Source organism: Rutilus rutilus, assembly GCF_951802725.1.
Source record: "Rutilus rutilus genome assembly, chromosome: 9".
NCBI lineage: Eukaryota > Metazoa > Chordata > Actinopteri > Cypriniformes > Leuciscidae > Rutilus > Rutilus rutilus.
In genome coordinates, this window is record NC_140223.1 from 43,624,420 (window position 1) to 43,648,710 (window position 24,291).

At 39.4% G+C, this 24,291-nt stretch overlaps 1 protein-coding gene across 2 annotated transcripts; it reads right to left on the reverse strand.

The window, feature by feature from the left end:
• Positions 1-20,235: 20,235 nt before the first annotated feature.
• Positions 20,236-23,825, reverse strand: cbln20 (cerebellin 20). 2 transcript variants are annotated; one of them, XM_084419034.1, is made up of 4 exons: positions 23,790-23,825; positions 23,554-23,655; positions 23,312-23,452; positions 20,236-21,267 (listed from the first exon to the last, which is right to left on the reverse strand). In XM_084419034.1, exons 1-4 carry the CDS (start codon positions 23,794-23,796, stop codon positions 20,840-20,842), a joined length of 678 nt encoding a protein of 225 aa, XP_084275160.1. In that variant the 5' UTR covers positions 23,797-23,825; the 3' UTR covers positions 20,236-20,839. The 2 variants fall into 2 exon arrangements, with proteins under 2 accessions (XP_084275160.1, XP_084275161.1); XM_084419035.1 differs by having other exon boundaries at positions 23,554-23,613; positions 23,790-23,824.
• Between the last annotated feature and the right edge of the window lie 466 nt (positions 23,826-24,291).

Consider the following 24,291-nt stretch of genomic DNA (forward strand, 5'->3'; position numbering starts at 1 on the left):
TTTTTGTTTTTATCTGGTCAAGCCACTGTTCCTTGTTTAAAGTCTCAGTGTTTGGGCAGTAAATGGTGCCTTTGTATTGGCTATGACCTGTTGCTGTTGTTCTGAACTGGCCACATTTCTTGCAGGTGTTTGCCTCAACTCTCCTATTGTACGCACGTGGCTGACGTGTATGGAGAGTTGCAGAGGGTGGAGGAGCACTGCTGGCCTGGGGAGTTAAAAAAGGGTTTGCTGTGGGCGTAGGGACAACATACACAGTGAAAGCAGGGGTTGATTGAGACACACAGATAGCAGAAGAGCTGAGCCCAGTTGTAAGAACCAGGGGCCTCATTTATAAAGCTTGCGTACGCACAAAACGGGGCTGAAAACATGCGTACGCCAGTTCCTGCGCAAAAGGTGGGATTTATAAAGAAAAACTTGACGGGAAAATTTGCGCACCTGCACGCAAACTCTGACCCATGCGTACGCACATTTTGGAGATGGAGCACTTTGGCGACACCGATGGTGAGCTGGAGTTAAATGTATTTTTGGTCACTTTTATACAGAAAATCTAAAGAAAATTAAACAGAAAGATTATACAAATACAATTTCAATCACCAAGCCTGTCACTTGAAGCAAATATCCATTCCTTCTTAAATGTCCGCGGCAGCGAGCGTGTTGAGCCGTTTAGTGAAACTGACGCAAATAACAGTTTAAATAAATAAAATACTTCTGATATAAACATTTATATTAAATATGCCATTCAAATTAATGGAGTTAAACACTTAAACATGAAATCATTACTGAAGTTACAACATTTTTTTAAATTCAATCATTAGAAATATTTGTTGTGGATGCGATTGTTTTTGAACACTTTTCCTGTGGCGTGCTTTAATGTTTTAACCACAGAGATAATTGCTTATCATGATAATACCAGATTGTCTGAGAAAATAGTTTCGTGCAAATAATGCCCAAGGCCTATCTGTTTCCATTAAAAATATAAATCAATTAAAATACAATTCGGCAAGTGGAAAAGATTGAGAAAAACTTTCTCTGAAATGTATTTTACACTATTTGATTTATGTAGGCTATTCAAAAACAAGGCAAGGATAGACAACTACTTGATTTGTATTAATGTAATGTTTCTTGTACCGTTTATATCATTTGCATATGATTATTCATCCACGTGATAACGTTTAAGTTATCACGTGGATGAATAATCATATGCAAATGATATGTAGATGAGGATCTGCATAGTAAAACTAGGCTTTGTAAGCTCCATATATGGTTATTTCGGGGAGGAGACGCATGTACGCACAATCTTCCGCTGACTGGGATTTATAAAGTGAATTCTGCGCAGGTTCTGGCGTACGCACGGTTTTATAAGTCTGAATATTTTTTTGCGTACGCCATTTTTGGCTTTTGTGCGTACGTACACTTTTAGTAAGGTTCCTACGCACAGTTTTATAAATGAGGCCCCTGGACTGGTCCCATAAGGCCTTGAGGCATAGGAAGTAGCGGCCTCTGGGATGGTAATTTTGCTCTAACCACCTCAGCTGTTTTTTCAGGCTGCATGGAGGTGATACGCCTCTTAAGTGAAGCAGGCCGAACGCTGGCAGGTGGGAGAGGCTCAGCGGCAACAGGTAGAGGAGCAGGAAGATTGATGCCCTGCAACAAAACACTCAGGTCTTGCCTTCTTATTTTTTCATTGTGCCACTGGACCAGAGTGGCCTGATTAACCTCCACCAGCTGGAGATTTGTGTTCTGCATAATAGGCCCATTATTGAGGAGCAGTTGCCTGATCGTGCCATAGTCACGTAAGATCAGAGTCCACCTAGTAGATGAGCTCTTCCCCTTCCTCCTGGGACTTCTGTGGATTCTGCACAGTCTGATAAAAATGGCCTCAACAAGCCGACAACAGTCTGGCCACAGAGCGGGTGAAGCCGTGGAGCCTAGAACACAGTGCTTTAGACTGTCCACCCCAGGAGTAAAAACTGCCTTCTTTTTAAATCTTCCTGTGGTTAACCTGGTGTCCTGCTGTCTAGAAGCAAACACCACCTGCTCTTTGTCATAATCAAGCAGTTTATGCCAAAGTGCCACAATATCATTGACCTGAAAATGACACAAGACAAACATAGAGTTACATGCAATATTGTTCAACAGACCAAACACACTATTGTAAATAAAAGAAAATAATGAATTGAATAAAGATATTTTAGTATAACTTTACAATAAGGTTTCATTAGTTAACATTAGTCAACTACTTTACTTAACACAAACTAAGAATGATCAATATCATCTGTTATAGCATTACAGCAATGCTCCATACAGTATTTATTATTCTTAACATTAATTTCAACATTTACTAATACATTATTAAAATCAAAAGTTATGTTTGTTAACATTAGTTGATGCACTGTGAACTAACACGAACAAACATTGAGATTGATAAATATTGTAACAAATGTATTGCTCTTTGTTAGTTCATGTTAATTAATACATTAGCTAATGTTAACAAATGAGACTTATTGTAAAGTGTTACTGATATTTTTTTCTTTTATTCCATTATTTCTGTAAAAATGGCACACCTGCTGATTGCAGACAGTTAGTCCAGTCTTATCCCGTAGCTGCACTAGATAATCTGCCAGGCTATCCACCCGATCCATCCCTGGCACATTTTTGTCATCCACAGCCTGAGATAATGGCATAAAGAAAAATAATATAGTATGATTTCAAATATAACCAAAAGCTAAAATGGTAACTTTACATAAAACAAATTTTTACATAATTAAATTTTAGTTTACTCAGACACTTGAGTAGGGGAATCTGGAGCACTGACATCAGGCTGACCCGTGGATACATCAGAGGTTGAAGAGGCAGTCAGGACGGAGGATGCATCGGCAGTCGGGACGGAGGATGCAGCGGCAGGCGGGACGGAGGATGCAGCGGCAGTCGGGACGGAGGATGCAGCGGCAGGCGGGACGGAGGATGCAGCGGCAGTCGGGACGGAGGATGCAGCGGCAGTCGGGACGGAGGATGCAGCGGCAGTCGGGACGGAGGATGCAGCGGCAGTCGGGACGGAGGATGCAGCGGCAGGCGGGACGGAGGATGCAGCGGCAGTCGGGACGGAGGATGCAGCGGCAGGCGGGACGGAGGATGCAGCGGCAGGCGGGACGGAGGATGCAGCGGCAGTCGGGACGGAGGATGCAGCGGCAGTCGGGACGGAGGATGCAGCGGCAGGCGGGACGGAGGATGCAGCGGCAGTCGGGACGGAGGATGCAGCGGCAGTCGGGACGGAGGATGCAGCGGCAGGCGGGACGGAGGATGCAGCGGCAGTCGGGACGGAGGATGCAGCGGCAGGCGGGACGGAGGATGCAGCGGCAGTCGGGACGGAGGATGCAGCGGCTGGCGGGACGGAGGATGCAGCGGCTGGCGGGACGGAGGATGCAGCGGCTGGCGGGACGGAGGATGCAGCGGCTGGCGGGACGGAGGATGCATCGGCTGGCGGGACGGAGGACGCAGCGGCAGGCGGGACGGAGGACGCAGCGGCAGTCGGGACGGAGGACGCAGCGGCTGGCGGGACGGAGGACGCAGCGGCTGGCGGGACGGAGGACGCAGCGGCTGGCGGGACGGAGGACGCAGCGGCTGGCGGGACGGAGGACGCAGCGGCTGGCGGGACGGAGGACGCAGCGGCTGGCGGGACGGAGGACGCAGCGGCTGGCGGGACGGAGGACGCAGCGGCTGGCGGGACGGAGGACGCAGCGGCAGTCGGGACGGAGGACGCAGCGGCTGGCGAGACGGAGGATGCAGCTGCTGGCTGGGTGGAAGAAGAAGCTGTTTCAATTCTAGGTGCATCCCTGTCACCAGTGGTATTGAGGTCTTCATAGAATAATGTCATGGTAGGGTCATCAGATAAGTCCTCTTCAAATCCTTCATCTTCCAACTCTTCCACATTAACATCTTTCAGCAGTTGGTCTGTCTCCTCTGCATCTGGGCTCACTCTTTGAAGTGGTTGTCCTGTCTGACTGAGCAGGTAGTCCACTCCAATAAGCTCTCCTAAAGAAAAAAGAATGCAGAACTTATTATGATAAGTGGTCATAAAAGGCTTGTGCTCTACAATGAGACTTACCTGTGTACTTAGCAGGGGGTTGGAAGGTAGGAACATATTTCTTTAGCCTGGATGCCAGCCGAACTTAGCCCCGGCCACAAAATTTTTTGTTCGGGAAGTTCGGTCTGGACTCGCTCCGTTGAGGAGCTATTATGCCCGTTCAAAAATTGTTCGGACCAATCAAATTGTCAGGGCGGGCTTTATACGATGATGGACAGATGAGCAACATAATCATCTACGTCACCAACGAGCGCTTGGGTTGAATTCGTTAACAACAAAGACGACAGCCGCTTGAGAATTGAGATTTCACGAGTTCACACTTACAAATAAGTCAGATAGAATAAATGCATATTTGACGTGCTGTCCGAGGAGAGGCTCCGGGCTCGTTATTCGGCCCGAACCCAAAGTAGGCTACTCCCACCGTATTCCTGGCTGTGGAAGAACAGGCCAAGAGTGAGTGGAGGGATGCTGAAAACTGTCAAGGAATGTTAGGTGAGTTGACAGAGTGAATATATGTTTCCTCTCATGCTGATAGGGTAGACATGGTGTTTGATGACAAGTTGAATGGATTGATTATGTGAACGTGCTCCTGCCGAACTTTGTTTATGAAACATCATGTGTAGATTCCGCCATCGCGTCTGTTATAGAAGATATCTACAGTGCATTCATTTTAAAAGAGGAACAGAGAACTGCGATCAAGGCATTTGTCGATCGGAAACATGAATGAAAACTTACTCCGTTGCTCTGATTGGTTGTAGGTCTATCCAATTGAGTGCAGAGGCAGAGGCTGATTCGGTTGAAACACGCCCCATAATCAAAGCTCAATGGAGCAGTATCAGACTCATATTCTGACTAGAATCTGAGTATGACGACATCAGGCTAATATTTCTTACCAATCACCTTCAAACTATTGGTGTTCAAACAGTGCACTACATCGCCTGCATAGGTGAGGAGAGAGGAGGGCTTGGTGACCACAGATGCTGCTGCTCGGTCCTGGTTCCATCTGTTCAGGCCTTCCAGGAGATACAGTTGAAAATTCAAGGTGTTTGCGCTGGATCCTATGGAAAATGAGGCCATTAAAAATGAGATTTTACAAGGAAACATATCATAAAGTGCAGACTGAATACTTGCAAATAGCATAGTCTTGTTTTAAAGTTTTCTTTTCAGAATGTGTAACGTTATGTAAAAAAATATAACATTATAAAATATCTAAATGCTGATTAGAGTAAAATGCTAATATGCCACAAACCTGGAATGAACCTGTTCTGGTGGAGGTGGAAAGATTCAAGGGAGGTCGAGCCTCTAGCACATCTGTATTTAGTGAGCACTATGCCTCCCTTGGTAGTGGTGGTGCCCATCTCTGTGTAGAGCAACACACCTGGCACATCCTGGATGCACTTCACAGGTCTCTTCACAGGAACACGCCAGATGTCCTCGATCCGCACAATGTCCAGCAGAGGGACACCTCGAAGATCTTTCCCTTTTTCCCCCTTTAACTCATTCAGAAAGTGCTCAATTAGGCGGATAGTAGTCTCTACTCCACGAGTCCTTCGGCGGCAGTAGAGGGACAACTCTTTCTTTGTTATCCGCCTGTTCAATAAGTGCCCGCTGATGAAAAGCAGCCCTTCATCCTCCAGTTGCTCTCTCTTCGCCTGACGTAAAAGAGCAATGTCATGTGGGTCCCACTCAAATATGCATTCAGATAGCCTTGCCATGAAGGTTGGGTAGAGGGGATGGGCATCCGTGGTGCACCCTGTCGCATAAAGTGCCATATGTCCAGCCTGATGTTAAGTGTAGGCCATTCTCCAAATCGGGTCTGAAGCTTGCTCTGTCCTTCCTCAATACAGCATCCCGTGTCCACATACAGGAGCACTGGAGGATCCACACCTGCCTGCTGGTACCTGCCGATAAGGCCTGAGATCATGGAGTCCAGACCAGGTCCATCCTGGGCAGTCAGAACACTGATGAGGTCTCATTGCCAACAGAGGATAGCCATTGTGCTGTCCCCTTGGCTGTTCCTGCCAGCTTCTTTGTGATCTGAAATCAAAAACAATATGTAGATACAGATCATTAATAACACATTGTGTGGCACATACAATCTCAATGCAATAAAAAAGGTAACTATAAAGTCAATTAAATTCTACCCGTCTGGGAGACTTTACAGAGGTTGAGGTAGGGACAGGGCCAGATGTGGGAGCAGGTTGATTACTTGTCACCTAATAAGATCAAAAGAAAAGACAGATCATTATTGAAAAAATAATAGCCTACCTTTTTATATGTTTGAAAGCCTTTTGTACACACCTTTGGAGGATGGAGACCACAAAGACAACTCTGTGGTCCACCAAAAAGAGATGCTTGCCCACGGACCTGCCTTGGGCATTTATCTATCTGTTACAGCAAAAACATTTTGTCAGCTGATAAGCAGTATTGTATGTACATTACACTGGTTTTATGCATGTTGTCCCATTAACATTTGCCAATACGTACCCTCTGAAATAGCTCATACCACTTCTTTTGGCGAGGAGCAGGTCTGTTGCCAGCTTCAGAGGGCCATACCCCTGTGTTGGCAAACCGCCGCAGGCGAGACATCCACTCCTCATCCCCCAAGCCCTTGTGTGATTTTGGCTTTGACATGTCTGCAATGTAAAAAACTCTAAAAACCTCTTGAAAATAAACACTGACCAGATCATACTCAAACAGACATTTTGTACATTTTTAAATAAATCTATAATTAACATATATTACTTTATTGCTATCTTTTTCTTTAAAAAAGCTAATTTGCACACTATACTTGCCGTTTTATATTTTTGTAATACTTTATAATTCTACAGTTCATCTTTTTCCTTTCATTTTCCATCTTTAACTGTTATGAAGAAAAAACATGAATAGAAGGTATTAAAAAAAAGAGACAATAAAATTGACAATACCTACATAATAATTACACTATAATTTCACACTGCTCTGAATATATTTAATTTTTTTCTACAAATTTAATCTCTAAAAATGCTGCTACAAATCACAAATTGATAAATCAATTTGTACTAACCACTATAATTTATCTTCTTATTTTTCTCTTTAAAATGTAAACATTTTCTCTTCCATTTTCCAGATTGAAGAATATAAACATTAAAGTAGTAGTAGGGATAGCTTCATTTTAGTTGAAACTGATGTTTTATTCATTTTAACGATTACACACACACACACACACACACACACACACACACACACACACACACACACACACACACACACAAAACACTCTAACTGATTTAGCAAAAATACATAGTTCAGGCCAACTAACCAGAATGAAGATATTTTGAAATAAAAATAAAAAAGACAATAGTTACCACAAATCTGGTTCGACACTGCATTCACTTCACAAGCTGATGCTTACTGTTGTACGGAAGATGCTCTGAATCAAATTGCGCGCCACAGTATGAATGCTGATTCGCGATTGGTCTTTACATTATTGTGGTATCGTCATTGGCCAAGAAGGATCTGTCAATCTGATTCGTTCTACGATGATTGTGAATCCAAGGTCAATGTCTTTGTGATATCATATGATAGTGAGTGATATTTCAATGGAATTTAAAATGGTTTCATATGTTTATTTTATTAATGTTTTTCTCATTGTATGGATACATGTTTATATTTATTTATTACCCATATGAATATGGAGTTCCTTGAAATGTACTATACATATTAGATATATAGGCCTATAATAATAATAATAATAATAATAATAATAATAATAATTTATAGGCCTATAATAATAATAATAATAATAATTTATAGGCCTATAATAATAATAATAATAATAATAATAACAATAATAATAATATAGGCCTATAATAATAATAATAATAATAATATAGGCCTATAATAATAATAATAATTATAATAATAGTATTTATTATTATAATAATGTTTTGACTCAGGCTCACAGAATGATTAATAAAAGACGAGACAAAATGTCTGATGATAAATTATAATTGCAGTAAACACACACAGATAGAAATATCTCTAACCAAAAACCCTAACTGAAATATTACCATATGTTTCTACTTAAATGTATAAAAAGTTATTACTATATTCATGTGTTGTTTGTCTGTATGTATGTATGTATGTATGTATATTACAAATTTGCTTGAGAAAAAATACCCAATTCATTAATACAATCTAATTTAAACATGAAAGAAATTAGAATTGAAAGTACTGCGACAATGTAATTGTCTTCTCTGAGTGAATGTTGGCAATAAATAAAGGCCTTGCTGTTTAAATATATTAAAAGTTTATTACAAAATATACACACAGTAAGCATGGCACAGATACAAATGAATTGAATAATTACATATAAAATACAAATATAAAATAAATAAATAAACCAAATAAAAAAGTAATAAAGGTAGAAGATTCTGTGATATACAGTGTGTTATTTCTGTTATGTTAATTATTTTTGAAATGCCAGACCTGTTATGTGGGATTAATATTGAACAGTTTATTTCTATAAATGAAGTTTTTATTGGTTTCCTTAATACATAAAACATACCAAAACAAGCAACAACAACAACAAAAAAAAAAAAAAAAAAAAAAAAAAAACTTCATACAAAACAAACAGACAAAATAATAATAAATAATAATACTAATTATAGAATTTACATTTCAATGCACAACAGTGTAGGCAAGTCTCAACTCCATCATGTGTCCAGTATCAGTCATCCTTCGAGGCAACCATCTGAATAAAGTTCTCCCACATCTCAACATCTATTTGATTTCCGTTCAACTTAGCTAACATTCTTTCATATGATCCATTCTCAATCATAAATTCAATCCACATTTTTAATGAAGGACATTGAATATCTTTCCAAAATCGAAGTATCAATCGTATTGCCGTAATTACACCTACAGTAACAAGGGAAAACTCATTATTTTTAATCTGAGGAATCTCAGATTTATCTCCTAAAAGGCAAATCCTTGATGAAAATGGAAGGTCAAATCCCAAACATTCTCCAAGATATTTCAACACAATTTCCCAAAAAGGTTGAATCTTAGAACATTGCCAAAGAACATGAATATATGTGCCAGTTTCTTGTTTACATTTCCAGCATTTATTATCATTCAAACAACCCATTCTAAAAAGTCGAACTGGCGTATAATAATACCTATGTAATACCTTATACTGGATAAATTTACCTCTTGCTTCCCTTATGTACCTTCCGCTGTAGGACAAAACTCTGTCCCAGATGTCCTTGTCTATATCACTATTAATGTCTCTTTGCCAAATCAATCTCAAGTTTTCACAGTTCTTATCACCAATCCTTAAAATGAGTTGATAAAATTTAGATGATTTTTGAAGGGGTCTTGGTAATTCACCAAATTTTTCTAAAACATTCTTTTCTTGTCCCATGAAAACAATTTCTAATCTGCAAATATTTCCAGAAATGATCCCGGCCTGCCAAATTAAATTTTTCTTTTAAACTGTTATAAGATAAAAGCTTATCATTACTAAATAAATCATTTAGGGTACGTATTCCACTTCTAAACCATTGTCCCCAAAACAAGGACTTTTTCCCTACCTTAACATAAGGGTTATTCCATATTGATGAGTAATGTTGACACATGTGAGAAATCTTACACTTTTTGTGAACGATTTTCCAAACCTCTTTGGAATGAAGCAGTATTGGGTTGGCCATATGATGTTGAAAGTCCCCTTCTGGGTTTTGTGAAAAGGCCTCTATTGGCCGGAAGGGGAAAGTAAGTTGTCGTTCTATTAATACCCAATCTAAATCTAAATCATCTTCCCCCCAGTGTCTAGCGATCTTAGACATTTCAAATGCTATTTTATAGAGCTCTACATTCGGTAATGCTAAACCTCCCCTATCTCTAGGCAAACATAATTTATTAAAGCCAATCCTGGGTCTTTTACCTTCCCACAAAAAATTCTTAATCATAGCATTGTATCGTTTATAGATCTGGTGAGGCATAATAATAGGGACCATCCCTGATATGTAATTAAACTGTGGAGCTATCACCATCTTTATTATATTAATCTTTCCCCATAAAGTTAACAACAATTTTTTCCAACCATCTAATTTTGCCTGTATTTTCTGTAGCAAAGGTTCCATATTCAAATTCAATATCTTCTCTAAATTAGGGCTCAAGTGGATACCTAAATATCTAATACCTTTATGCATCCATTTAAACTTAAATGCACTGACTGAGGAAGCAAAACACACTGCTGATACTGGCATAGCCTCTGACTTGTGCCAGTTGATTTTATATCCTGAAAATTTAGAATAAGATTCAATCATATTAAGAAGTACTGGTAAGGAACATGCAGGATCTTTAACTACTAACAGTATGTCATCGGCATATAACAGTAATTTATGTTCTCTTTCCCCTGCAAATACACCTTTAATTCTATGTTCCTCTCTAATCATTGAAGCAAGCGGTTCCAAAACTAAAGTAAAAAGTAGTGGACTAAGAGGACAGCCTTGGCGGGTAGACCTAGATAGATTAAAAAAGGATGAAGTTGTTCCATTAGTTATTACAGCTGCTTTAGGATTGGAGTAAAGAATTTTAACCCACTTCACAAAACCTGAACCAAAACCATATTTTTCTAAGGCCGCGAAAAGAAACCCCCACTCCACCCTATCGAAGGCCTTTTCCGCATCAAGCGATATTGCAGCAATGGGATCTAGACTAGAATGATTCATCCACATAAGATGTAATAATCTTCTCATATTGTCAGACGAGGATCTATTTTTAATAAAGCCTACCTGATCTCTGTGTATAATTTTAGGTAAAATACCTTCTAATCGTGAAGCTAATAATTTTGTTAACACTTTACAATCTACATTTAATAAACTTATTGGACGGTAATTAGCAGGATCCATTGTATCTCTTTCGGGTTTTGGTATGAGTGATATTAAGGCTTCATTAAAACTGTCAGGTAACATATCATTCACAAGTACTTCTGAATATACCTCAGTTAATATTGGGGTCAACTCATCGACAAACTTCTTGTAATATTCTACTGGAAATCCGTCAGAGCCTGGTGATTTTCCAGATTTCAAAGACATTATAATAGTTCTAACCTCTTCTTGTGTTATAGGTGCATCTATTGAATCTCGTTCATCAGGGGTTAAAGTGGGCAATGAAACATTGGCTAAAAAGTCTTTTAACTCCTTTGGACTGTAATCGGATTCTGATGTGTACAATTTAGAATAGAACTGGTTAAAAACCCGATTAATTTCTTTGTTGGAGGTGAACACATTATTTCCCTCCTTAATTGCAGGTATGACGTGAGATGCATCATGTTGCTTAATCTGCCTAGCAAGGAGTTTTCCGGCTTTTTCCCCGTTCTCATAATACTTTGTCTTCAATCTAAATAATGCATATTCTGCTTTCTTATTAAAGAATTCGTGAAGATCAAATTTTAATTGACAAAGCTGTTTAAACTTCAAATCTGTAAAACCTATCACCAATTCTTTTTCCAAATCACTGATTTGTTTTTCTAAAAGTTTCACTTTTTTGACACTTTCTTTTTTCTTCCTACTGGCATAAGCAATACATTTTCCCCTAATAAATGCCTTAGAGGCATCCCAAACTGTTGCTAATCTCTGAGTTGACCCAATATTAAGTTCAAAAAACATTTTTATGTCGTCCTGCAGTGAATCTACAAAGACCTTATCCTCCAGCATAAAAGTATTTAGCCTCCATCTCCCCCTTTTCTTATAATCTACCTTAATTTCTAATTTTAACTCCACATGTGCATGATCTGTCAATCCTATTACTCCAATTATACATTCAGCAACAGAGTCAATTAAAGAGTTGGAGATCAAAAAATAATCAATTCTTGAAAAGGTCTTGTGACAACTTGAGAAGAAGGTGTATTCCCTTTCTCGTGGATTAACCAATCTCCAAATATCTGTTAATCCATTGTCATCTTTGAGAGTGTAAATAGCAGCCCTATCTCTAGGGATTGATCTAATGTTGTTTTGGCTTCTGTCCAGGATGCCATCCATAGTCTGATTAAAGTCACCTCCAAGTATAACATATCCCTCGAGGTTGGTTAATATTTTGTTAACCTCATGAAAGAATTCAGGTTCCTCCTTATTTGGTGCATATACATTACACAGCACTACCTTAACATCATTGAGCTTTGCTTCTATGCAGAGTAAACGACCTTCCTTGTCTTTATGTTGATTCATCATTACAAAATGTATTTTCTTCCTCACAAGAATGGCTACTCCACTCCTCTTGCTTGATACAGAATTATGAAAAACGTGTCCAACCCAGCCACATCTAAGTTTCAAGGCTTCCTTTTCATCTTTGAAATGCGTTTCTTGTAAAAAGACAATGTCAGCTTTTCTAATCTTAAGATACGCAAGTATTTTTTTCCTTTTAACAGGTGACCCACAGCCATTTATATTCCAAGATATGAAATTTACACATTGACTATCCATCACACACTAATGCAATGTAACACTTCCCACCTGTTGTGCCCTGATGCAACTTCCTTGTTAAGTTCCAAAATGAAAGAAAAAATAAACCTTTAACATATAAACTGGTATTATACCCACAATCATTTCTGATAGAAAACCAACAATTTAACTTCCAACATTTTTGTGAACAACGAATCCTTGAAGAACATACAAAAAACAAAACAAATAAGGGAGAAAAAAATAAACTCAAAACACTGCCCATAAGGGGCAGCGAGCCCATTTCTGGGTCATACCTTTGGTCCGTGATGCTCGCGGTCAGCAAACACTCGCGGTCAGCAAACACTCACTGACTCGGGAAGACAGACCCCAAAGCTTTCCCCCGCCCACCATTACAACCACGTTTCGTAATACTTCGACTTACATATCATCCAGTCACAGCACTTTAATTGTCACCTCCTTGTAGTTGGATGTGCTCCTTTATATATCTTTCCGCATCCATGTGGTTAGTAAAACTCTGCTTTTTCCCCCTCCACGTAAACCTCAGTGTCGCTGGGTGCGCCAGGGTGTGTCGAACCTCACGGTCCCAGAGTAACTTCTTTGCTGCGGAGAATTTCATCCTCATTATGGCTCTCTCCCTCGACATATCCTCGAAGATGGACAGCTTGCATTCCTCCCATTCAAAACCCCTGCTCTTTTTCGCTGCAGCCAGGACTTTCTCCCTCGCGGTATAACGTAGAAATTTCACCAACACGGCTCGGGGACGTTGATCATCATTAGGCTTAGGCCCGAGGCTCCGATGACTCCGCTCAATCTCGAACTCCGAACCCGTCAGCCCGAGCCCCTCTGATAGGATCTTTTGTACGTACTCGTTCATTTTGCAGCCTGCTTCTTTCCCTTCTTTGAGGCCGATTATTTTGATGTTATTCCGTCTGCTGCGATTTTCCAAATCCTCAGCTTTATTCCAGAGTTCGTCTACAAGTTTCGCCATCCTCTCAGTATCACCAGTCAAGCGATTCGATGCGTCCTCCACGTGCGAGATGCGATTCTCGGCTTCATCGAGTCTGGCCTGTACGGAGCTAATCGCATCTTTAAGTTCCGTAGTAGTTGCTTTGATAGTTATCACATCATTTGCAACCCCCTGCAAAGTCACGTTCATTTGACTAATTTCAGCAAAAAGATCTTTCCAGTTCGGGTTTTGATTACTTGACTCTGGTGACGGGGAATCGTTAGCTTCTGGGGTCGTTGTTTTCAGACGTGTTTGCACCCCTCGAATTGGTTGCTTGGAAGATGTAATTTTGTCGTTTGTCGGATGCTTCAAGTAAAAAGTAAGTTGTCTATCGAAATTTTATTAATTTTGCGAACGAAGTGTATACTAAATGATCTAATTGATGGTGGGCATCAGGAGCGCTGCTCTAGCCTGCTGCCATTTCCCAGCTTGCCATCACGTGACTCGAACAGTTTATTTCTTATCTGCCCTCTTCCTCCACATCTCCTCCATCCACTGGTCAAGTGTAATACCAGCATTTTGGGGACAGTATATGTACCCATAATACTGGCTGTGGCCACTTTCTTTGTTGCGGGGCTGTTGGCACTGACTGCATTTATTTTTGTCAACTTTCCGATTGTAAGTCCTCTGGGCAGGTGGTGGTGAGGAAAGGGGGCCAGCAGGAGTAATCCGTTTAGATGCATAGGCTTGTGGGGTTGAAAACACATACACAAGAGGGTCACTGGCAGGGCTGGGGCTGGAGACAGTAGGCAAAGGGGCAGGGGTAGGTGGAGATGTCTGCTGAGGGAACAATTGCCTCTGAGCTGGCAACCTTGGGCAGACAGACTGCAGAGAATCTGTGCGTTGGGCCGGAGCTGCAGACTTCTTCTTGACCACTGCTTGTCCTGCTGTACTTTGAGGCAAGTGGTACTGATGTTGAGGGCCAGGCTGTGGTGGTGCAGCAGTGGGGCGTACCTGCACTGGTGGGAGAGGTACGGGAGCAACAGGAATGTAGGCAGGCAAGTTGACCCCTTGCAGCAGAATATTACATTCCTGCCTCTTCAGTCGCTTGTTGTGCCACTGAATGAGAGTTGTTTGATTAACATCAAACAACTGCAGAGTAGAGCTCTGCATGACTGCACCATTACCCAGGACCAGCTGTCTGATCTTGCTGTAGTCTCTGAGAATTAGAGTCCACCTAGTCAGTGCATATTTACCCTGTTTTTTTGGACTTTTATGGATGTCACAGAGTTTTACAAAAATGCACTCTACCAGACGACAGCAGTCTGGCCACTGGGCAGGGGAACCTGTCGATCCTAGGACGCAACGTGTCATGCTCTCTACACCTGGCGTAAATTCAGGTTTCTTTTTAGAGCACCTGAAGCGTCCGGTTGCCAGGCGCGGCTGGTAGCGTGCAGAGTACGTCACACGCTGCTGGTCATATGGTAGAAGGTTCTGCCACAGAGCTATGATGGTACTGGCCTGCTGGGAGTTAAGTGTTTGTCCAGTTTCATTCCTCAGTCCCACCAAGTACTCTGCCAGGCTGTCCACTCTGTCCATCCCTGGGATACTGCGCTCATCAACAGCCTGGTAAATATATGAATATATACAAATAAAATAACAACATCACAGGCAGAAAAATAACACATCTTACACACTGTTTACATGTCACAAAAGACCTACCAGCTCTTGCTGTGGTGCTGCTGGAGTCATGGCAGGTGTCCCAGAGGGACTTGTAGTTGTAGTAGTGGGAAGAGAGGCTGGGACGATGGGAAGGTACGGAGGAGCAGAGGCTAAGCTGGTGGGGACAGCTGTTGGGCCAACGGGTGCAGTGGTGTCCTCATTTGAAACCTGTTAAATGTAATAATAATAAAAAAAATTACAAATAATAATCAAATAAATATCTAAATAATACAATTACAAGCAAGACAATAACACCACTGATACATGTCACAAAACACTTGCCAGTTGTTGTGGGGCTGCAGGGGTGATGGGTGATGGCAGTGAAGAGGAGGGACTAGCAGCAGCAGAGCCGGTACAAGCATTCACAATCTGCAAAATGTAATACTCTTTTAAAAACACATTATTATAAAATGGATTTTAATTAGAGCATTATGCTTTTATTCATTTATGTATTCTTCAGATTTCTATTCATTGTCTTACATCTCTGTCTATTTCATGATTGCATTGTGTATTTTTTTGTGATTTGAAAATGTTTTTTAAAAGTGATATACAAATACATTTTCTAAATTATTATTATACAATAATGATTATTATTATTATTATTATTACACATCAATAATAATAAATATTGCAATACAATAAAAGTCTAAATTATCAGTACACGGTATGATAAAAATAAAATGTGACAGGCATAATTACCAGTCGTTGCTCAAGTGCAACAGATGCAGGCCCTGAAGGTCCAGTAGGTCCAGAAGTAGCCTGGAGAGAGGTGGGAGTTGGAATGACAGCTGAGCTGGTGGTGGCAGGTGATGGACCAGAGGATGGGTCCAGTAGCCCAATGGTTGGGTCCAAACCAGCATCTTCAAAGCCCTCATCTTCCAACTCTTCCTCTGTGCCTACATCTTCCAGCATCTGCTCAGTCTCCTCTGAGTCAGGTTGGACATCCTACAAGGCCCTCCCTGTCTGGCGGTATAGGTATACCTAATAGCTCCCCTGGGACAGACAAGAAAAGGGAGGGTAGAGAGGATGAACCGATCGTTGAAAACATCTCTTACCAAAACCATTCTACAACCTGGCCAAGGTTGGCATAAATTATTACCTGCTATTCTGTTGAACTTGAGAGCGACTCCAAACAGAGTTACAGGACTAACCCCTTCTGAACTCATGACTGGAAGAGCAATGGTTCTACCTCCTGATGCTCCCGCCACCTGTGGGAACAGGAGGAGATTCTACTTTGTTCCAAGATAAGTTACGACGCTATCTCACAATGCTGGACAAAGCTACTAACCCTTATGAAAAAGAAGTTTATTCAAGTGTGCTATTAGTATACTTCTTTTAAACTAAAAATAAGAAAGTATACTTTCAGTCTACTTTTTATGTAGCCTACTTCTCAGAAATATACTTTATGTACTTCTCAGAAATATACTTCAAATTCCACTTAAGTGTACTTGTACTCAATCTTTTGATCGAGATATACTTAAAAGTATAATTAACTATTCAAAGAATACTTGGCTTGTAGTTGTGTTAACTCTTTTGATCGAGTAGCCTATTAAATATACTTATTTTTTTTTTTACATAGTTTTTCATATACAGTCTTATGAAACTTACATTGTTTGAAAATATTGATTAAAATATTGATATAAAACAGATATGTTTCTAATTCTGCGTATCTGAATTTGGGTATTTGGGTAGGCTAGGAATTTACATAGGAATTTACTTTAATTATACTTTACTCTTTCCCCACCATTGACTGAATTTTCCAACTATCCATGTTTTCACTGTTATACGGTAGGGGCGCTAAGACACATCTTCTAGTACAGAATCTCCAGATCAAAACACAGGAGAAGAAGAAGCTGAAACAAGTGATAGAAGATTGCTCACTCAAATGTAAAATAACATGATCATCAAACATTAAACAGCTTGTAAATCAAAACTGCTTAATGTTTCCAAATGAAATGAAGCGTAACCCATGAAGAGAAAACGACTGTGAAGCTTTAGGGGTGTTGGACTCAATCCACTCCATCTGTGTTTTGATCATCGTTCTGAATCTGATCAAGGCGTAGTCTTTGACAAAAAAGTGATTTTCTCATCTTTTTTTAAAAAAAATTTGCCTTTCTTTATGAAACTTACCAACATTCAAGTGTTGATAAAAAAAGGATGCATGAAGCTAATAAAATATTTTTAAAATTAAAGTACAGTTAAAGGTATTTTTCAAGTATAAAAAATAACATTTGAACATAGTAGGCTAGTATAGGTCTACTGCAAGTGCAAAAATTATATATAAATACTAAACTATAAGTATAATGTTAAGTTCACTTAAAGAAATCTTGTAGTATGTAAAACCCTACAAAAGATCACTGATATGATTCAGATGGAAAAATAAATAATGAAGTTATCGCACAATTCTTCTGACAGGATAATTTTATTTAGTAAAATATCTCACCATTCACTGATGCGGTCCAGGTCGCACACAGTCACCATATGTTTGGTCTAAAACGCTAAAACTGCTCTCATGTATTGCCGCAGGACAGCAAATGTGAGTAAATTCTGTCATCTTTGCAGGGCCGTGATATGAAGAGTGTACAATGTAGAATATTTGTAGCAACTGTGTGAAAGTGAATAGCACATAACAGGCACAATACTGGTATAAACATGTATATCTATTGGTACAATATGCGTCACATGACTAAATTTACGTTATCGTTTTTAAATACCACCGGTTTCACAGTCCACACTACAACGTAAAAACGGTGTTTTCAAATGTATCCACTTTGGAGTGCGTTTTCAAAAAAGCTTTGTTTTCATTAATAAAAACGCTGTCTCAGTGTGGACGGAAGGCCAAAACAGAGAGAAAAATATAAGTTTTCAAGTGGCAGATTGGCAATCCTTAGGTCGCTTGTTCTACCCCGGCTCGAGGAGGTCTTTTTCACACGCAAACATTTCCTTGGCCATGCTTTTCGTCGAGGCCATCAGCGCTTGAGTTTGCTGTGCGGCATTTTTGTAGACTCTCGGTATGGGAAGTTATATAGGGTTTCATTCCCTGACCGGGAATCGAACCCGGGCCGCGGCGGTGAGAGCGCCGAATCCTAACCACTAGACCACCAGGGAAGGTCTGTTGACCCCTTCCCCTCAAGCCCAGCTGTGGGCCTCTACCAGATTTTCCAGCAAGACTTTCCAGGAGAGGAGACGTCTCTCTCGACAGCTGCGGAGTCGACTTTGTTATGTATTTTATATACTTACAATAAAGTGAAGAATAAGACGACACAGACACGAGGTGACTCCAACAATGGAGACCCTACTGTGAAAGTCACCTCATGTCTGTGTCGTCTTATTCTTCACTTTAAGTATATAAAATACATAAAGTTATTGATGACAATGTATTGCATCTGGTGCATTTCATTACCTGCTGTGACGATGTGGTGCAATCGGTCCAAAAATGCAAGAATGTGAGGTGTGTTGTAAGGGCCCATTTTGGCATGACGGAGGAGAACCCCATGCTGTGAAATGGCAGCCCAAAGGGTGATGTTACCCCCATGTTGCCCTGGGACATTGATTATATTTTATATATTTTATCACATTTTATAGTGCTTAAACCTGATTGGTGTGTCTACAATTTAGCAATCATGTGTTTGTGCACCTGATGACTGTATTTAACAGATTGGCTCATTGGTGTGGTAATTTGACAGTCAGTGCTTTGGAATTGCAAGGAAGTGACATTATGATATACTTCTGTGTCTGATGTATACAAGTGTGTTTAGTGTTTTGCAAATCACTGTGTGTAATGTTTTGCAAATAGTGTGAAGCTGACAATGTGCTTACAGTTGTGCAAATCTAGCCTTGAGTTTTGCTCCTTGAGTGTAAGGTTTTGCTAATTGTGGGAAAAGTTAAATTTTAGTGTGTAAGCAATCGTAAAAAAAACTGTATTTGACCACAAGTTGTGGTGTTTGATGGAAATATTTGCTTATGTTGCATGCTTTTAATGTTTTTGAGTGCTAACAAAATGAGTCATTTTGGCCATTGAGCTTCAGTTTTATTCTGTGTGTTAACTGTTTTGAAAATGTGATGTCAGAGTGGGCAAATGTGTTTAAGCAATCGAGAAAAACTGTAATGATTGTACGAACAATGACACAGTGAAACTATCGGTTGCTTGTGTGTGGGTGATCTATAGTTATGTTTCAATGGTATTTCACAGTAAATTTGTTTTTTTGAACCAATGATTGTGCAAGTGCAAGATTTCTTTAAAGATGTGAATGCACAATGCAATGTTTTGAACATTAGACAGCCTGTGTTACAAGTGATAACCGTTTTGTGTCTAGAGTTTTGAAAAAATGACATCAAGGTTCTGAAAATAGTAGCAAAGTGATTGTAAAAAACTGCATGTATATTATATCTTTACATAGATTTACAAGCAAAAATAAATAAATTAAAAAAAACATCAGAGACATGGCTAGTTTAATGGTGTATGTGCTTTTTTGGAGTCCAGTATTGGAGTGTGTGTTGTCCCTGTGATGGACTGGCTATCTGTCCAGGGTGTTTTCCTGCCTATGACCAAGGCCCTGGGAATGACTCCACACCATACATAGGACAAGCACTTTGGAAAAAGTATTAAATATATGAATGGAGGGATGTATGGATTAGATGAATGGATGAATGGGTGGATGGTACTGTGAGGGTTGTTGTCCTCCCTCTCTCTTCATTGATCCATGTTTCCAAACAAAATCATTCTGACTGATTAAAAAAAAATACTACTGTAATAGAGACTGAAAATAGGACATCTGGGTTGGCTTTCAGCTGAAATTGCAATAATTTGTAATAATTATTATTTAATTTCATTGTAAATGTTCTGCTTAGCATTGGAAAAATGTGCTGCAAATATATAGTTTTGCAGATGGTGAAATATGAAATATGAATGACAAAAGTGTTCATGGATTTTGGGCAATGTGGTCATTGAATCAATTCTGTGTGAAAGCAACGGAAAATTATCCACAGTTTGGTCCAAATAGACTTCTGTTTCATTGAATGTGTGAAGAGTTTCGAACATGTGGCTTTAGTATTGAACAATGCTTGTGAGTAATAATAATAAAAAAAAAAAAAAAAAAAAAACTGTAATAATACTATGAAACCAGTTAGCAATAATAATATAGCCATCATAATTTATCCACTTAAAAAAAAAAAGCATTATATAAATTACACATTTTACAAAATGTTCTAACTTTTGGGACAAGGTTAGAACATTAAGGTCAAGTGAATGTGTCAGAGCAAAAGAACCCGAATGTTTATTTCAACACAAAAGTAGTATTTTTGAATATGTTCTTTGCATTTAAACAGTTTTAATCTATTACCCTGACCTCATGTTTTGTTTTTGAACTCTTAGAGAAGCTTTAAAGACGTCTTGATTTAGTTAATTTAAACATACAGTGTGTCACAGAGAGAGAGAGAAACATAATATTTGTTAAGAGGGCAGAGGAAATGTGTTTGAAATCACAATATATACTATTCTTGCACTATTTAAATCAAAAAGAGCAAGATAAATGAAGTAATTGTTGCACACTTAGTTCTGTATTTTATACATTAAAAAAGTAAAATACAGTATAAATCGTGTAGTACGTAATTTTGAAAACAGCATTAATTCTCTGTATATTAATCAGTTGCATAGAGCAGGAACCCGGTGAAAGTGTTGTAGTGGTTGTTATCGTCGCACAGAAAGCAGCCGGCTGGAAGAGCAACATCCACCCGGTCTCCTGCATTCAGCTGCGCTGTTAGCACAGCGCTCACACTGTCCTCCTGGTCTTGATTGTTCTTCTCAGTCGGTGATGCGAGTGCGCGTCCGTTCAGCCGGAGTCGAGCACAAGCAGCTAGTGTGGCTCCGGCAGCACCAGCATCACTATAAACAGTTAGCGCCAGGCTGTAGACACCAGAACGTGGAGCTACAAAAACACCAGTGTTGGTGCTGTAGCCATCTCCCAAGTTAATAAATACACTGCTATACTTCACCACAGAGTCTTCGCGATTCGGGCCGACACATAGGCGTGTATCAGTAAGAGCCACAGAGAAGGCACTCCGACTGGCTGTCCAAACATGAGAAAAGGGAAAGTGATTCAGACATTTCAAACGCAGAACATGTATCATTATGACACTTTCTGAAGAATAACGCAGTGCTAAGTGGAGAGAGTAGAACAGTGTTAACCTTTCAGGCAGGTTCATGTTTTAGGGTTTGCGTTTGAGGTAATTAAATGTACATTCACTCAATTTTCTGTTGGCTGTGTAAGAGAATTAACACATCCACTTGGCTCCATAAATGCAACTATAGATTGTTGAATAGATATTACAAAATCACAACTCAATATGCAAATAGATTGAAGAAATAAGAATAATTGCAATCCAGCATGTAACATTACGATTCCATCGCTGTCAGCTACATTAAGAATTCTGAACCTTCCCACTTAGCAAAATGATGTCCGAAAGACGTCTTTTCAATGTCTTTGTTACAAAAATCGGACGTTGAAATGACGTCCACTGAGGAGCCAGAATGAAAGTTTTTATGACGTCTTTTTTTGACGTGTTCTGGACGTCCGATATAGACGTTCATCAAACCTTCGTACAAGGTTAAAAACTAGTTCAAATGTGGCCATTGTGGACATATTTCAACATCATTTATGGTCTCATTTAGACATAATTACTTTGACTATTGCTGTCAGATGATCTTAGTGAGAATTAACAGAGGTTTAGATGTTGATATTTGTTTAATTTGAAGTGTCACCATTGTGGTGATCAGTGTTTGCTTTAGTCGGGCTCTTGGTCCCCTTTCTTTTTACTTTAACTTTTATTTGGTTGCTGTACCAGTGTGTTTGTGTAACACAATTGTTGTGGCAGAGAAAGCCTAGAAAAAGTTTGAGGTGTTATCAGCTCAATGTTGATGATGACATAATCATCACAAAATGGGCCTTTACTATTGTGTTTAAAGTTTTGTGTTTATATTTGGCATTCATAACCACCAACCTTGTGGAACTGCATTATTGGTGCCAAAAGCATTAAAATGATCACTTATTTGAAGGTGTATAAATAGCATGTGCACATGATGTTTTGAGCAAATGTATCATATAGTCACACACAGACATCAAGATTTTGGATATGAATCACAACAACGGTGACATTTAAAACAAAAAAGCTTGGGAATTAAGGATGAGTTTTGTACTACGAAAGCTACCCATCATGCATTGCAGCATGAAGCTTTTTTTTTTTTAATTGTCACCATTGTTGTGAATCATATGCACAATCTTGATGTCTGTGTGTGACTATATGATACATTTGCTCAAAACATCATGCTGTTGTGCACATGCTATTTATACACCTTCAAATAAGTGATCATTTTAATGCTTTTGGCACCAATAATGCAGTTCCACAAGGTTGGTGGTTATGAATGCCAAATATAAACACAAAACTTTAAACACAATAGTAAAGGCCCATTTTGTGATGATTATGTCATCATCAACATTGAGCTGATAACACCTCAAACTTTTTCTAGGCTTTCTCTGCCACAACAATTGTGTTACACAAACACACTTTTACAGCAGCCAAATAAAAGTTAAAGTAAAAAGAAAGGGGACCAAGAGCCCAACTAAAGCAAACACTGATCACCACAATGGTGACACTTCAAATTAAACAAATATCAACATCTAAACCTCTGTTAATTCTCACTAAGATCATCTGACAGCAATAGTCAAAGTAATTATGTCTAAATGAGACCATAAATGATGTTGAAATATGTCCACAATGGCCACATCTGAACTAGTTTTAACCTTGTACGAAGGTTCGATGAACGTCTATATTGGATGTCCAGAACACGTCAAAAAAAGACGTCATAAAAACTTTCATTCTGGCTCCTCAGTGGACGTCATTTCAACGTCCGATTTCTGTAACAAAGACATTGAAAAGACGTCTTTCGGACATCATTTTGCTAAGTGGGTTTGAATAATAAAAGTTAGCATGTGATTTTCAATGCATGTGACTTAAATTGTTAAAAGGTATAAGGACTTTGAATAACGTGCAGGCTAAATTCAACAGAGTTGAAATACTAAGTATAGGCAAACAAGAACGCTACAAATGGCTCACCACGAATATTGTTTAAGACTGCATGAGCTCTCTCCAATCCCCTCTGTAGCTCATTTAAGCTCATGTTGAAAAACGTCTCCATCTTCCACATCTGATTCTTCATCAGGCAGCATCCACAGGACGCCACATCAGTCGGACACACTTCAGAGAGGCAAAGAAACAAGCATCATCATATCATCATTCCCTAGCGCCTGAATATTTGTTTAAGGTTTGTATGTGACCTTTCTATTTGTATAAGTCACCATTCTCATTGGGGTCAGCTTCACTGGGTTCTCCTGGACCATTCCATGAAAAAATTCTGTCTTGTGCAAGTACACATCCCAAGAAACTTAAGATTACAATGGCTAAAACATGTAAAAGAAAGTTACATACATCCAGGCAATCCTGTACATAATTATATGCCATTGTATATGCAGGTGAAGGACTAAAAGTTTAATTTAATTTAATTTAATTTAATTTAATTTATAGTCAGTCTCACCCTTCATTTCTGCTGATGTCTCTTGACTGTAGTCTCGCAGGAAGATGTGTTGACATCAACTTGAGTAATCCTGGTTATAAAGGCTACACCTCTGGTCTTTCAATAGCAATGGGCAGGGCCTTTTGTTTGTGTGTGTGTGTGTTTCCCATGCAATACAGTGCTGAATATGGGACAAAGATTGTGTTTCAGCTAAAGCACATTATGTTATTCCCATGGCTGTTTTCTCTAGGGTACCACTTATACAAGTTTATCATTCTTCATCTTGGAGCTGAGTATACCAAACAGCATACTGTAACAACAACAGCATGCCTAAATGAACACTGGCAGTGTGAAATAATGGATTTTGACTTCTCATCTAAGGTAAATGACAAATTATATTTTACCAAGGCACCTGAATAACAAATGTAACAGGCACATTGAAAGAAAATTCAAGTTAGACACTTCCTCAATATTGCAAATAATCGGGGGCACTGTTCATCAAGACATGGAGTAAGACATATTT

What these genes read in the sequence shown, in the direction of transcription:
- cbln20 (XM_084419034.1), bottom strand. An exon ending in AGCTGACCCCAATGAGAATG is followed by an intron (nt 23,453 to 23,553) that starts GTGACTTATACA and finishes GCCTCTCTGAAG; the next exon opens with TGTGTCCGACTGATGTGGCG. An exon ending in AGTCTTAAACAATATTCGTG is followed by an intron (nt 21,268 to 23,311) that starts GTGAGCCATTTG and finishes ATGTTTGGACAG; the next exon opens with CCAGTCGGAGTGCCTTCTCT.